The sequence below is a fragment of the Chionomys nivalis genome, chromosome 5, assembly GCF_950005125.1.
Source record: "Chionomys nivalis chromosome 5, mChiNiv1.1, whole genome shotgun sequence".
In the NCBI taxonomy this organism is placed as follows: Eukaryota; Metazoa; Chordata; class Mammalia; order Rodentia; family Cricetidae; genus Chionomys; species Chionomys nivalis.
This window is the reverse complement of record NC_080090.1, coordinates 33,081,108-33,095,255: the sequence shown is the minus strand read 5'-3', so window position 1 is coordinate 33,095,255 and position 14,148 is coordinate 33,081,108. Positions and strand designations below refer to the sequence as shown.

Genomic DNA, 14,148 nt, shown 5'->3' with positions numbered 1-14,148 from the left:
TGAACCTGAGCGTGGAGCTGAAGTCCTCCATCCAAAAGTGCGTATAATCCAAAGTGTCCAGTTTCTCTTCTCAGGTCTGAAGGTGGGAAGGGTGGGGGCACCTTCAATACTCCCTGCTAGGGTAGACAATGGTGATGGCTTGTTTTTCTCCTATCTGAACCCCAGTTTCCCAACCTGGAGGTCCCTAAATTAGACCTACCAGCCTAGGAAATGTTCAGATAAATGGAGGTTTGCAGTTACCTCCTGCTTATTGGTCCTCACCAGCCCCACTTCAGTGAGTTCTAGTCTGTTGTGTTGGGAGCATCTGGGGCGGGGTGGGGAGCAGGGCTGGAGAGCTCAGACATGATGATGGTTCTCTTCTGTGAGCAGCCTGGTGCCAGGTGCGCTCTTCAGCTTGGATGGCGTCCCTGAGTGGCGTGTGCAAGAGCGCAGAGCTCCGTGTAGCATATATGGAGACTGGTTAATGGCTGCCAGAGGAGGAAGGGAAGACAGACAGGGTGGCGGAAAGCAGAGAGGGAGTTAAAGGTGGCTGAGCAGGGGTTGCTGCGGGGAGCTCCCAGATAAAGCAGTTGCTCTGGCCCTGGCTTTCCTGGCTGACAGTTCAAAGCCCGGGGCTGGAGCCTGGAGCAATGACTGCCACCTGTCTCTCCTGACTTGAGGATCCCAGATCATGGGCTCCTGTATCTCTTTTAGGGGTGGGGCCTTAAGTGCCTCATGGAAGATCTGAGGACACTGTGAACCAGTCCCTAAGCCTGGTGTCTGAACCTTCATGTCTCACTAGAAAGGTCACACAGCATCAGAAGCAGATTCAAGTGACTGAAGCTGGCTTGGCAGGGTGACAATCACTGGAACCGGAAGTAAGACCTGTCTTCAGTGAGGCTGAGATATGGAGCAAATGGTGCCGGGGAGAAGCGATCCCCAGCCCTCTGACTCCTACCTTAGCTGCCTATACAGATTCACAGACAGCCCACACCCAAATGTGCCCAGACAGAGCCGTGCTCTCAGGATCCCCGCCCCCTCTGGCGCCCCCAGTCTGCTCCTCTTTCACCGTCACTGACCTCCACCCTTGCAAGATGCTCGGCATGACTCCTGAAGTCAGTGTTCACACGTCCTTTCCTCACACTCAATCCTGGAGATCTCATCACCCCTAGTTCCTGAACAGAGTTGCAATCTGCTCAGTTCACCAGCCAGGCCCATGAGAAGAGCTGTGCTCCTGCATGAATAGTCCAGATTCTGGACCTCCCCTCCCCTCCTGCCTATCCAGGTAGCAGACAGAAGTCCCCTCCAAATCGCATGTCAGATCACCACATTCTCTGCCTCAGAACTCTCCAATGCTCTCTCCCCATCTCCCTGAGGAGTTAAAACCCATATCCGGAGGGGGACCAGGAGGCACTCACCCACCACCTGACTCGCAGCCAGAGCTTCCTCTGGCCCACATCAACGCTCCCCTGTGCCAGCCAGGGCTGGCGGGTTCTGGCAGCTTCCCACCAGACATCCTCCTGGCTGCCTCTAGCCTTCTTGCAACACTTCGTTTCAACAACGAAACACCACTTCACACCCACCAAGGTGGCTATTAGCAAACCCAAAACAAAAGCTTCTAAGAGGCTGGGGGACTGACTCTCCCTGGCACCCAGAACCGTTACAATCACTACAATCACGGTTGGCACTAATGATAAGTTCTGGGGCTTGGACTGCAAGCATTCCTTCTGATGTTCATTTTCCTGTAAATAAGCAAAGGCACCAGGAATAAGGAATCTGACTAACTAGCAACTGCTAGGCTCTTGTGTTGTCCTGGCTGCCTTGATCAAGAGGACAACAGGTCACACTGCCGGAGCAACCACTCACGCCAGCACCAGCTGTTGGCTGTCCATGAGTGCACTGAGCCAGCAATGCCACAATTGGTGCTCATTCTCTTGGCCCCTGAGGCCCAGCCCCACACAGGGCTGGGTGAGACAGTGTGACTGGGCTTTTGCAACCAGGAACCTTCAGGAACCATTTCTGCCTTGGCACTTCCCTTGGTAAAGGGAAAATTGTGACTGGCAGCCAAGCCATGATTGGTCCAAACATAAGGTTCAATGCCTGTGGGTGGCGCTAGAAGCAGGATGTGATGGGCTAAAGCAATGGTCCATAAGCCCCTTCTTGGTCTGTATCAGCAGGCTGCTAGTGCTCAGAGTTGATGGACCAAAGCAGTGGTCCACATGCCCATTCTTAGGCTGTGTAAGCAGGCTGCTAGAACTCAGACTTGGTTGGAAGACCTGTTCCTTTGCTGCCTCTGCTCTGCTGTAAGATCTCAGCAGCTGCATCTCACTGGCAGCTTGATCCTATGATCACATGCCCTACACACTATACCAATCCAGCATGCTGGGCCTATGTCAATCACACCCTGGTGTGAGGCGACACCGATACCTGAGTAACCCTATCCCCCTATTCTCCCACCATCATCCAGTGCTGAATGCTGTCCTTACAAAGGTACCCCAGTCTTTCCGGTGGGTGCCACTGACAACAGAAGGGACAGCTGAAGAGTTTAGTGTGACCAGGACACAACAAGAAGAGAAGGATAAGCAAAGATGACCAGAGAACACAGGAGTCCAGGGGTGGGCTGGGGTGGGCTGGGGTGGGGTGGGGTGGGGTGGGGTAGGTTGCAGCCATCACAGGGTTCCAGAGAGCTGTCAAGGGTTCAGAGCAGCAGAGCTGATGCCAGGTCTTCTGCCTGTCACAGTCAGCTTTCCTAAGCACCTTCCAAGTGCACATTCAAGGGGCTGGTCACCCATCAGATCCTGAGATAGCCCAAGGGACATCTGACTGTTATCTCTCCTTACAGAGCGCTGGCACGTCCTTCCCCATGATTATTAGCCAATGTGTGCTCCTTTAACTTGGTGCAGAAGTTCAATGGCTGGGCTGGGGATTTTATTTTTATATGTGCATGAGTGTATCTATTTGTGTGTATTATGTATGTATGTATGCATGCATGTATGTATGTATGTATGTACATCTGAGTCCAGGGGCTTGTGGAGGTCCAAAGAGGGCATTGGATCCAAAGAACTGGGGTTGCAGGCAGTTGTGAGCTGCCTGGTATGGGTGCTGAGAACTAAACTCAGGTCTCGCAGCAAGCACTCTTGACCACCTCCCCAGCCCCAAATGCTCCCTCTTCTTAATGAAAAGCATTTGATGCACAAACATGCGCTATCTGTTCATTGACGTGAAGACTGAGGAATTGGATATGAACACAGAATGGTGTGGAGCCCACCTGCAGTCTGGGGGAAGAGCACTCAGCACTCAGCAGGGTGTCTAGATGGAAGGAGACGAGCGTGTAAAAGCCACAGGCCTCTATTTGGAGGCTTGTGTCCCCTGCCAAGGGGCCACGTACTAGGTGGGAGGCATGACTTCCAGGATAGTAGCAGAAGGAGCAGGCTGCCATCAGACATGCAGGATACAGTCAGCAAGTCCCAAATGAGAAAGAACTTGTGAGTTCAGGGCAAGAGAACAAGATTACCTGTAGACAAGGGTTCTACAGGGTGGGCATGCGAGCTACGGGAAGTACCTCCGCCCAGCGGGGCCCAGATGACACGGCGAATGGCCTGCACCCAGTCCTCCATATCACGCTGGGAGCTGGCCATGAGCAGGAGTGCCTCAGGGTTGGCTGGCACCTTCTCCCGCTCCCCGGCACCACCTGCAAGACAGACAGACAAGGTTTACTGCGGGGTCCCTGTGCAGGACAGGAGGTCCCCTCCAGACACCTGGGAACTCAGATCTTGCTTCCAGTTTTGCCCAGGCCCTTTCCACACCTCACACGGGGGTCCTTTCTGGTTTTTCTTTTTTTCTCCCTTGCTCTCACTTTGGTTTGTTTGTATTTGTTCATTTGCTTCCATATCAAAACTGAAATCATTAAAAATCTAACCAGACACTACTGGGGGAAAATGCCTATCTCAGAGCAGCTCAGAGAGCTTCAGTCCCTCAAATGGCTTCACTGTGCTTTGTGTGAAGTCAGCCACTGTGTTTGACACTCACTGTGTGCTTTATTTACCCTTAGTGTAACTGACCTCCCCACACTCCAGATTCCCTGTTCCACGCAGGTTACAGAGGCCGGATGGTAAGCCTGATCAGGAGTCATCTACTCGAGGCTAAAAGGCACAAGGGGCGGAGGAGAGCTGGGTTCCTTGGAGCTAACTCTCCACTCAGCAACTCTACTGGCTCCCAGGTTGCCCTTGCAAGTGAGTTCATCGCTCAGATGTTCTAAAAACCACTTTACACTGAGCTCTGTGGGCAATTTAAGGGATTTCTAAGGCTGTTTTCCTCACCCTCCACATCCCCCAAACATTGTTCCTTGTGTAGGGTAGGATCCCACGCAGGACAATGTTCTGGGGATAAGTCCCAGAAACAACCTTGTGCCCAAGGGAGAGAAGGCAGACAGGGATCATCACTAGCCCAGACTGTCCCCTGCTGGACTACGGTTCAGGGAAAGAGCCCAGATGGGAACAGATGCTTCTGAGCACTAGAAAGTTCCAGAACATTTCTGCTGAGCACACAACCACCCTTGGCCCATCTTCACAAGAACCAAAAGCAGTTACCAAGTATATGTTGAGGGGACAGGGTCTCTTACCACTTTACTCCCGAGCTAGCTATACCCTTATCCCACCCTTCTTCTTATTTTATAGACAGAGAAACTGAGGCACAGCCCAATTCAGTATCTTGCCTGCGCTTATAGTTCCTAAGAGCTGGAGACATAGATTCCAGGTCCTGGTGCTCGGCCACCAACCCCTGCTTCTCACCACCTCCTAAGAGACTGTCAGCATGTTAGGGCCTCAGCAAGCAGCCCGAGGGAGGTGAGCAGACTCCTGTGGGAGCTGTACCCATGGCGGACATAGACCTTGCTGAGGGTGTTATGAGCATGGAGCATGGGACAACAGACACTGCAGTGGACAGAAGGACCCCAAAGCTCAGCAGGGTATCGAGCAAGACACTTCCAGGTACAGACAGACGAGCCCTGCTCACTGGGGCTTCCAAAATGACCAGACATGAGAGTCGTCGCGGTGGGGAGCAAGGAACTGGAGGCCCATCTCTGCTCCTGTGGCCGTGGCCTTACACATGGACGCGGCACTGACAGTGAGCTGCCAGCTTAGAGCAGCTTGGTAGAAGATACCCATCATTTGGGCCAGGCAGACTGTGAGGGTCCTCGGTGGTGAGGACCTGAGGCCACCAGAAGCTTTCTGTATGACCTCAGCATTGCAGCACAGACCCGAAGAAAGAAACCCAGAGATCCACGGACCTAGGAATTGACCAGCATGTCGTTTTCATACCTAATTGTGAATTTCTCTTTTTAAAATCCATTTTCCCTAAAGAAGGTCACCCATGCAATACGTCATTCTACAAAATGTGCGCCCACCCATCTCAGAAGTGGGCAGACGTCCTTGTGTAGATCCGTATGCCTGGCCAGGGGCCTGTCCCAGGGTGCCATGAGTCTGCATATTATACAGTTCATGTATTTCTTCATGTATGTTCATGTGCATGTATCCTTCAGCGTGCATTACTTTTCAAGAAACAGCCCATAACTGTTTTCCAAAGTGGTTCCACCATTTATTTCCAGCCCGGCCCACACCATTCCAGTTCCTGTGCCCTCACCAATGTTTTCTTGTGTTTAGCCGTTCTAGTAAGTGTGCAGGTGGAGATTTGATTGAGCAGCTCCCAAATTACTGACTGTTGGATATTATGGATATCATTTTATTTACTTAATTGGCACCCATGGACCTTCTCTGGTTGAAAAAAAAAGCATCTGTTCAGGATTTTCACCCATTTTTAAGATTATTTATTTTTTATATTTATATTATCTTTATTTTATGCATGTGCCCAAATGTGTATATGCGTGCCATTTGCATACCTGGTACCTATGAGGGTGTTTAGATTCCCTGGAACTGGCATTACAGAAGGTGATGCACTTTCATATGGGTGCCGGGACATAAACCAAAGTCCTCTAGAAGAGCAGCCAGTGCTCTTAAGTACTGAGTCATCTCTTCAGCCTCAAAATGATTTATTATATATTATATGTATAGGTGTTTTGCCTGCATTTAGGCATGAACACATGTGTGTTTGAAGTCCATGGAAGCCAGAAGAGAGTGTCGGAGCCCCTGGAACTTGAGTTGCAGATGGTTGTGAACTGCCATGAGGGTGCTGGGAATTGAATCTAGGTCCTCTGCAAGAGAAGCCATTGCTCTTAACGGCCAACTCCAGCCCCTTATCCATTTTCTAGAGGAGTTGTTTCCATGACCAAATTTTTTTAAAGTTTTTTTTGCATATTCTCAATGCAAGTTCATTAGATTTGTGTGTTACAAACCTCTTGTGGCTTATTTCTAAGAATAAGAATGAAAGGTTTTAATTTTGCAAACTCCAATTTATCTTCCCCTGCCCCTTTTATCACTTAGGTTTCTTCATTGTAGCTAAGAACTTGTGGTTTAAGTCTTTTTCTAAGCTTTCTTCCAGCAGTTTTATGGTTTAGGGGTCAACATTTAGGCCTACGAGTTGGAGTTAACTTCTGTACACAGCGGTCTGCTTCTATGGCCCTGCTGCTGCTGAAGTCTCTTGCTCTTCGTTGCGTTGCCAGGCTCCTTTGGTGGTCAATGCACTATACCAGAGTAAAGAGGTCTTCACTTAACCAGACTTCTCCTCCTGGAACATCTTCTCCTGGCTACTTTTGCATTAATCTGTTTGTATACATGCTATTCATCACTGAAGGAAGTCAGGACAAAAACTCAAACAGGGCAGGAGCTGATGCAGAGGGCATGGAGGGATGGAGGGGTGCTGCCTACTGGCTTGCTTCCCCTGGCTTGCTCAGCCTGCTTTCTTATGAACCCAGGACCAACAACCCAGGGATAGCACCACCTACCATGGGCTGGGTCCTCCCCTACTGATAAGTAATTGAGAAAACACCTCAGAGATGGATCCCATGGAGGCCTTTCTCAACTGAGGCTCCTTCCTCTCTGACGACTCTAGCTGTGTCAAGTGGATACACAAAACCAGCCAGCACAGATGTCTTTGTCCAGCTTTGGTTCCCGGCAACACAGGCCTCAGAGGATTGTTAAGGAGTCTCTCCTTTTCAATTTTCTTGGGGGAGACTTCGTGTAGAATTTTTACTATTTTTTTCTTAGTGTTTGGTAGATTTCAGAAGTTGAGCTAGTTCCAGGACAGGCTCCAAAAACCACAGAGAAACCCTGTCTCGAAAAACCAAAAAAAAAAGTCACTTTAAGAGCCGGGCGGTGGTGGTCCACACCTTTAATCCCAGCACTTGGAGGCAGAAGCAGACAGACCTCTGAGTTCAAGGCCAGCCTTGTCTACAAAACAAGTCCCAGGACAGCCAGGGCTACTCAGAGAAACCCTGTCTCGGGGAAAAAAAAGTCACTTTAATACATACATATTTTTTTCTATCCTAACCTGCAAGTATTTGCGACTTTAGAGAATTTGCTTCATCTGTGTTACTAAACAAACCAGCATAAAGTTGTTTGTCATCGTCCATGGTCATTTTAGTGCCTGAAGGGTCTCTGCGTACACACACGCCCCTTCGCAGCGGTCTTGAGAGGATGGTCACCTGTGTCTTTCTTTCAGGTCAATCTTGCCAGACCAAAGCTCCTGTTACTGACCTCGAACAAACAGCCTTTGTTGGACTATGACCATTGTTTTGCTCATTAGTAAGCTTTATTTAAAGGTTAGATGGTAAATAGTTTAGGATTTTAGGACAGACAGTCTCTGCAACAACTCCTCCACTCTGCCAAACTAAAACGAGTACTGAGCCAGCAGGGCCAGGATGGGAGCGGGAAGGCCTGAGCATGCTTGTGAGAGCTGATCACAGAACGTGCCAGCTAGGCTGCAGTTTGCCACCGCGCTATTGGTTGCTTTTCCGTGTTTGTTTTCCTTTGCTAGATTTGTTTGTTTGTTCTTCATTTCTTATCCTGTCTAGTGCTATTGTTACCCCAAATTCTGCTTTAGAGCTGGTCCCCAATTTGGGGTGTATTTTCACTTTAATTCAGTTCAAAACACTTCCCACTTCACTTTGAACTACCAGTTTTTAGAAATGCGTAAGTTTCCAAATTCGCAGTTCAGATTTCTATGGACCGTTTCTGTTACTGATTTCTGACTTAATTCTACCGCAGTAAGAGAACATATGTGTAAGACCTGAGGCATTTTGTACTTCTTAAACTTTGATTTTGGCTCAGACCATGGTTTGTCTTGGTAGCTATTCTGCGAACCAATTAAAACGGTCCTGCTGGCTGTAGCATGGGGTGAGGTGTCTGCTGACATCAGTCAGATCTGCTTGGGGAGTCTGTTCAGGTCTCTGACCCCTGTGTGGGCTATCTTTTCATTTGTTCTATCAATTATTGGGGTGAAGCCGGGCGGTGGTGGCGCACGCCTTTAATCCTAGCACTTGGGAGGCAGAGGCAGGCGGATCTCTGTGAATTCGAGACCAGCCTGGTCTACAAGAGCTAGTTCCAGGACAGGCTCCAAAACCACAGAGAAACCCTGTCTCGAAAAACCAAAAAAAAAAAAAAAAAAAAAAAACAACAACAACAACAAAAATCAATTATTGGGGTGAGCCATTAAAATCTCTGCTGCAATCTGGGTTTTGTCTATTTCTCTCTAGATTTCTATCTGATGTATAATCAATCTCCTATCTTCCTTGCGATTGCTGTCAAGCAGGTAAGACCTTTTCCCATTTTAAAACAACTTATCTGGTATCCCTACATGCATTTCTTGTCAGGCAAATGATGGGAACATGCTTTTCCTAGTCTCACCCAGGAAGATTTATGATTTAAGATTTATGATTGTTCGTATGCTTGTGTTTAAGTCCCTCTTCTTTTTAATGGGCTCGGTGTCCCTTTACCTTCCTTTTTATACTTTCTTTTCTTTGAGGTACTTGTGATAGTGCCTCGTTATGTAGCCCAGACACTCTTGATTCTCCTGTCTCTACCTCCTAAGTTCCAGAATTACAGATGCGTGCCACTTCATCCAGCTGCTTTATCATTTTAAAAGTGGTGTGTGTGTGGTTGTCTGTCTGTCTCTCTGTGTGCATGTGAACATGAATACAGGTGCCCTTAGGGTCCAGAAGGTGTTAGATTCCATGGAGTTGGGATTAGAGCAGTCTGTGAGTGGTCCAGTTTAGCGCTGGGAACCACACTTGGGTCCTGTGGGATAACCGCAAGCACTCTTGGTCACTGAGTCAGCCCTCCAGCCTCCACTTTCCTGTTTTTATGATTCCATTCTAGCTCTCATGTTGCTGTTAACAAAGCCTCTCCCCTTCTCCCACCACGCAGTAGTGCAGCCTCAGAGGCTACAGCATATATCGTTCATTACCACTGTCTACACTGAAGGGTATTACACCCTTTGCAGGCATGTAACCCATGTGCATACCCAAGGAAAGCTATGGATGCAAACAGCAACTTCCTATCACAGGGCACAGGTTGGACATGTGGGGCCTTTCGGGAGTATTTCCACATCACCATTTCTCAAAGACACTGCCACACCACAGCTTGTGGCACTGTTTCCACTTAACAAGACAGCGTGATTTGGAAAGATTTTAGTGATAAGGGAAGGACTTTTATCTGTACTCGCATCTCTCCACAGAATCCAGGTCCTGTATGGCATTACGTCGCCTCTGCCTGTAACCCCTCTGCTGGATTTCCTAGTCCTATGCAACTACTGGCGAGTAACTCTGAATCTCTGGTGGGAAGGAGTCACGGTCTCATCTCTGAAAGGCAATCTCACAGGGTAAGACATCAGGTTGGTTTGGTTCCCTCTGCCTGTTTTCTGGATGTCTCTGCACAGCCCACTCACCTGCCCGTGCTTCAGCTGGCTGGCACCCTGTTCTCTATTTCTGCTTCGCTGACTTCGAGCCGTTTAACTCTGGCGTGCCTCCGTGTGGGTTCCTCCTGTTCCTCGTGAATGGGGTTTACTGGGTTGCTTAGATTTATGTGTCTGTAGAGTTCACAAAGCTCAGGCCCTTTGGTCTTTAGTGCCGCAAATACACTCGTCCATCTTTCCTCTGCCCCTCGGTGACTCCAATTACTTGTGCGCTAGACATCACGGAGCTCCTCCCACGGCTCACTGGTGAGAGATGTTTGTGCTAAGAACTTTTCCTCTATACATTTATTTTTGGGTAGCATTACAGCAGAATAATACCCCCTCTCGAAGGTACTTCCATCCTAATATCTGGAACCCATGCACAGGTTAGGCTATATCAAAGAAGAGTGGCAATTTTGCCAATGGAATCAAAATGGCTAATTGGCCCAGTGTAGACCTAGTGGCCTTTCAAAGCAAAGGAGAAACCAGATAAAAAATGGGTGCATACAAACCAAAAATGACACACTAAAAAGACTTGATCAATCATGGCGGCCTTGAAGGTATAGGGAATTGAGGAACTTGGGTAGCATCTAGGAGCAGGTGAGAAGCTGGCTTCTCCCCTACAGACTCCCAAAGGTGCTCAGCACTGTGACCCCTTAACTTAAACCAGACCTGTAACCTCGAGAACCACAGACATCACACAGTTTGAGCTGTTATCTAAGCCATGGATTTCGTGGTGACCTGTCACAGAAAATGCCCACAGAGACAGGCATGGTGGCACACATCTGTAAACCCAGCATTCTGGAGGCGCAGGTAGGTATGAAGGCTCATAGGTATGAAGCTGGCCCAGGCTACACATTTTCAGGTTAGGGAGAGCCTGTTCTCCTGAGCAAACAAAACCCCCTATTTGTGGTTTCTACTGCTTAGAGCTCACCAACCTTTTGTCTTCTGTGTTCACGTGAGCTATTTTTTTCAGTTCAGAAACTGACGGTTTGCACGCCGGAACTATGATTTGGGCTTTCATCATCATTATGATTTTTACGTATCTTTCATGTCTCAACTGAGCCCTTAGGACACAGTGAATTCAGCTAAAACAAAACTGCTTTAATGTCTCGGTCTGCTCATCTTGAAATGTGTGTCATTTCCGCTGTTCCCAGCTGTCGACTTGTCCTCTCATTCTGGGCCTTACTTTCCTGCCTCTTCGCATTCCCGATGTTTTTGAGTAGGTGCCTGGCATTGTGGTTTCTCAGTGGTTGAGTGCTGGGAACTTTATCTTCCTGTAAGTACTCTTGAACCTTTCTCTGAGACGAAGTTAGGGTCATGGAACCTAGAGGGCTCAGGGCAGAGCTCATGGTTCCCCTGTGGAGGGAAAAGCCCTCTGTGTGTCATGCCCACTGTCTGTGCCATGGCGACCTGGCTCTCCAGTCTGGCATGTGGGAACAGGCACCGCTCCATCCTGTGTCAGGTTGGACATGACGACCTCAAACCCTTCCTTCCTCAGTCTCAGGGGTTCCTCAAATGCATGTGGTCACAGGTCCACAGCTTTGTCATGGATGCTCTGTCTCTTTACAGCCCTTCCATTTTTCCACGCACCACCCTGCAAGCCCTCATGTTTTGATCGCCCAAACTCCAGCTGTGCTGTCTCCACCCGTGGAGGCCAGTGGCCTCCACTTGTGTCCCTTTCCTATATCAAAGTCTGGAAACTTCCTTAAAGTAGCCAACTAAGACATATGTAGGGCTCACTGTTTCTCAACTCTGGAGCAAAGGTCCTTCACTATCTAATGTCCGATGTCTTGACGACACGGCTTCAAATATACATATGTTGGGGCAAAGTTGTGTCCATTGCTAGGGAATTGGTCCCTCTTGCTTCAAGCTGTTCAGAAGTGACAGTCACATCCCTGTATCTAAGGGACCCATTACATGTGACATACGTAAGAGGTATCGACATCCACAGCCATACACGGTCCTCACTGACACCACAGGAAGGAAGATTACTAAGAGCATTTTACACATGCGGAAACCAGGGACGTTAGATGCTGGACACATGAACGAACAAGCAGAGAGCCTAGGGCAACCACAGGTTCATTCACCTGGGTGCTCTTTTTTTTTTCTCAGTATGAAACCTTTGTAGTAACTGAGTGGAGTGCAAGGAGGATCAGATGGTTGTTGCTGCACCCAACTGTTTATGCCTACCTTTTTATGACAGCGAGTATTTCAGGAATATATGCATCGTGAAGGCGACAGCCTATATCTGTTGTTCCTGCTCCTTCCCTCTTATTTTTAAACATTTTTATTATATTTTGAAAATCTTTTTTTAAAAAAACTCTTATTCTCTGAGTGTTTTGCTTGCATGTACGTATGCACACTGTGTGCATGCAGTGTCCAGAGGCCAGAAGAGGGGGCCTGATCCCCTGGATTTGGAATTACGATGCTCCCTGTCCAGGGTAGGTTTTAGTTAACTTGACATAAGCTATCGTCATCTGGAAAGAAGAACTTCAGTTGAGAAAATGCCTCTACCCAGGTTGCCTGAAGGGCATCGTTTTGAGTAATGATTGAGGTGGGAGGGCTCATGAAGGGGCCCTCATAAGGGGTGTGCCAACTCCTGGGCAGGTGGTCCTGATATATATATCCAAGCAAACAAACAAAAAACAGGCTAAGCAAGCCATGAGAAAGCCAGTGAGTTGTGTCCCTCTATGGCCTCTGCTTCAGTTCCTGCCTCCAGGTTTCTGCTTGGAGGTCCTGCCCTGATTTCCCTCAGTGATGCAGGATGATCATAAAGTGTAAGCCAAATAAATAAACCCTCTTCTCCCCAAGGTGCTTTTCGTCATGGTGTATATTCACGCATGCACATGGATGTTCATATTGGGTCAAAGGACAACTTGTGAGATTCAGCTCTCCCACCACGTGAGTTCTGGGGATTGAATTCACATCGTCAGATTTGTGCAGCAAATGTTTGCCCCCTGAGCTGAGCCATTCCTCTGCCCTCCTTTTTAAACAAGTCCATGTGGTCACTATGCTGCCTACCATGCATCCTGGACATTGGTAGCCCCCCTCCTAGGGGATCAACCCTCAGCTTAGCTCAGATCAACCCCATGTCGTGAGGACCTGACTTTGCAGACTCCGTTTTAAAGAAGGGGCTTCATCTTAAGCCCTGTAATGAGGGGGCGAGGCGATGTCAGAATGTGCGGAATTTGAGTGGACACCCTAAAAAATCACCTATTAAGGAGCAGGACCATAAAATTTAACGAGGACCAAATGTTCCTGAGAGGCATCCTGTCTTTGAAGATACCCTGTCAATAATTTATGGTTCTTTGTTGGGGTTTCAGAAACCACCTTCCCCTATGCCCTCCTTACCCAATCCCTAGACGACAGGACATGAACTCCCCTGATTATGGCGTTCCCTTTTCAAAGTTCTCCCCTCCACAGATTCTCCGCCAAACACTTTCCTCATCCACAGCTCTGGGGTGCTGGAAAGGCGTGGTCCAAACTCAAGTTTGTATATTAAAGACCCTAGCGTAATTTGCATCAGAAATGGGGCTCTGTGAATCCATTTGGGGATCAGTAATGGGCATAACAATGTGTGAGGAGCACGTGGAATTAATCCACAAAGCATCCAAGTCCCACGCCTTGGGGGTGGAGAAAGTGAAGGTGCCATCTTGTTAGGATGAAAGGGAACACCAGCTTGGCTTTGCACCTAGGCCAGCCAGCAAGGCATTGCGTCCACTTTTATTACCACATCCAGTTAAACACACGGAGAGCGGGCTCAGTCCCAACAGGAACGGCACTTGGGGCCAGACGGTTCTTTAGGGTGGGTTGGGTGTGTTTTGCACACAATAAACAGGATGTTTAAAGTGAGCCTCTGGGCTCTACCCACTAGACAGACTGGCAGCAATCTCTCCCGCCTCGCCTCGGAGGCTGTGACCACAACAAACACCTCCACACATTGCCAGATGCTCCTTGGGGGACAAAACTGCCATTGACAGAGACCTATCCAACCTACAATGTCTGTGAGTCTGACTGACTTTAATTCCACAGCCATGTGATACGGCACAGGCATAATGTGGCAGGTCCACGAGAGACCCCTACCATCCTATCAAACCTGGTTCCGTTCAGTGTCAGGCAGCCAAGGCAAAGAGCGGGGGGAACCTGGGTCCTCCTCTCCTTGCCCTTACATAGACTACTTGGGGGTGGGTGGGGTACTCACTGACCTCACACAAGGCTTTAGTGCTGGCTGTATGGTCTTGACTTCCAAACTCACCACTGTCCCACCCTCCAGACCTGAACCAATCCCATCTCTGGGCATGACTTGGCCATCCTCTCGGCTGA

General features: G+C 48.8%; 1 protein-coding gene across 6 annotated transcripts in view; it reads right to left on the bottom strand.

Annotated features, from left to right (window-relative positions):
- Arhgap22 (Rho GTPase activating protein 22) overlaps nucleotides 1-14,148 on the bottom strand; it is a 153,856-nt gene that overhangs the window by 19,995 nt on the left and 119,713 nt on the right. For 4 of the 6 annotated variants that reach the window (XR_009057138.1, XM_057769749.1, XM_057769750.1 and 1 more), the window contains one exon: nucleotides 3,494-3,670. Coding sequence is in view for 5 of the 6 variants with exons in the window: in XM_057769749.1 (XP_057625732.1) it covers nucleotides 3,494-3,670 (177 nt within the window). In the remaining variant the exon portion in view is untranslated. The remainder of the gene's footprint in view (nucleotides 1-3,493; nucleotides 3,671-14,148) is intronic. The other 2 variants (XM_057769752.1, XM_057769754.1) reach the window with 1 other exon arrangement.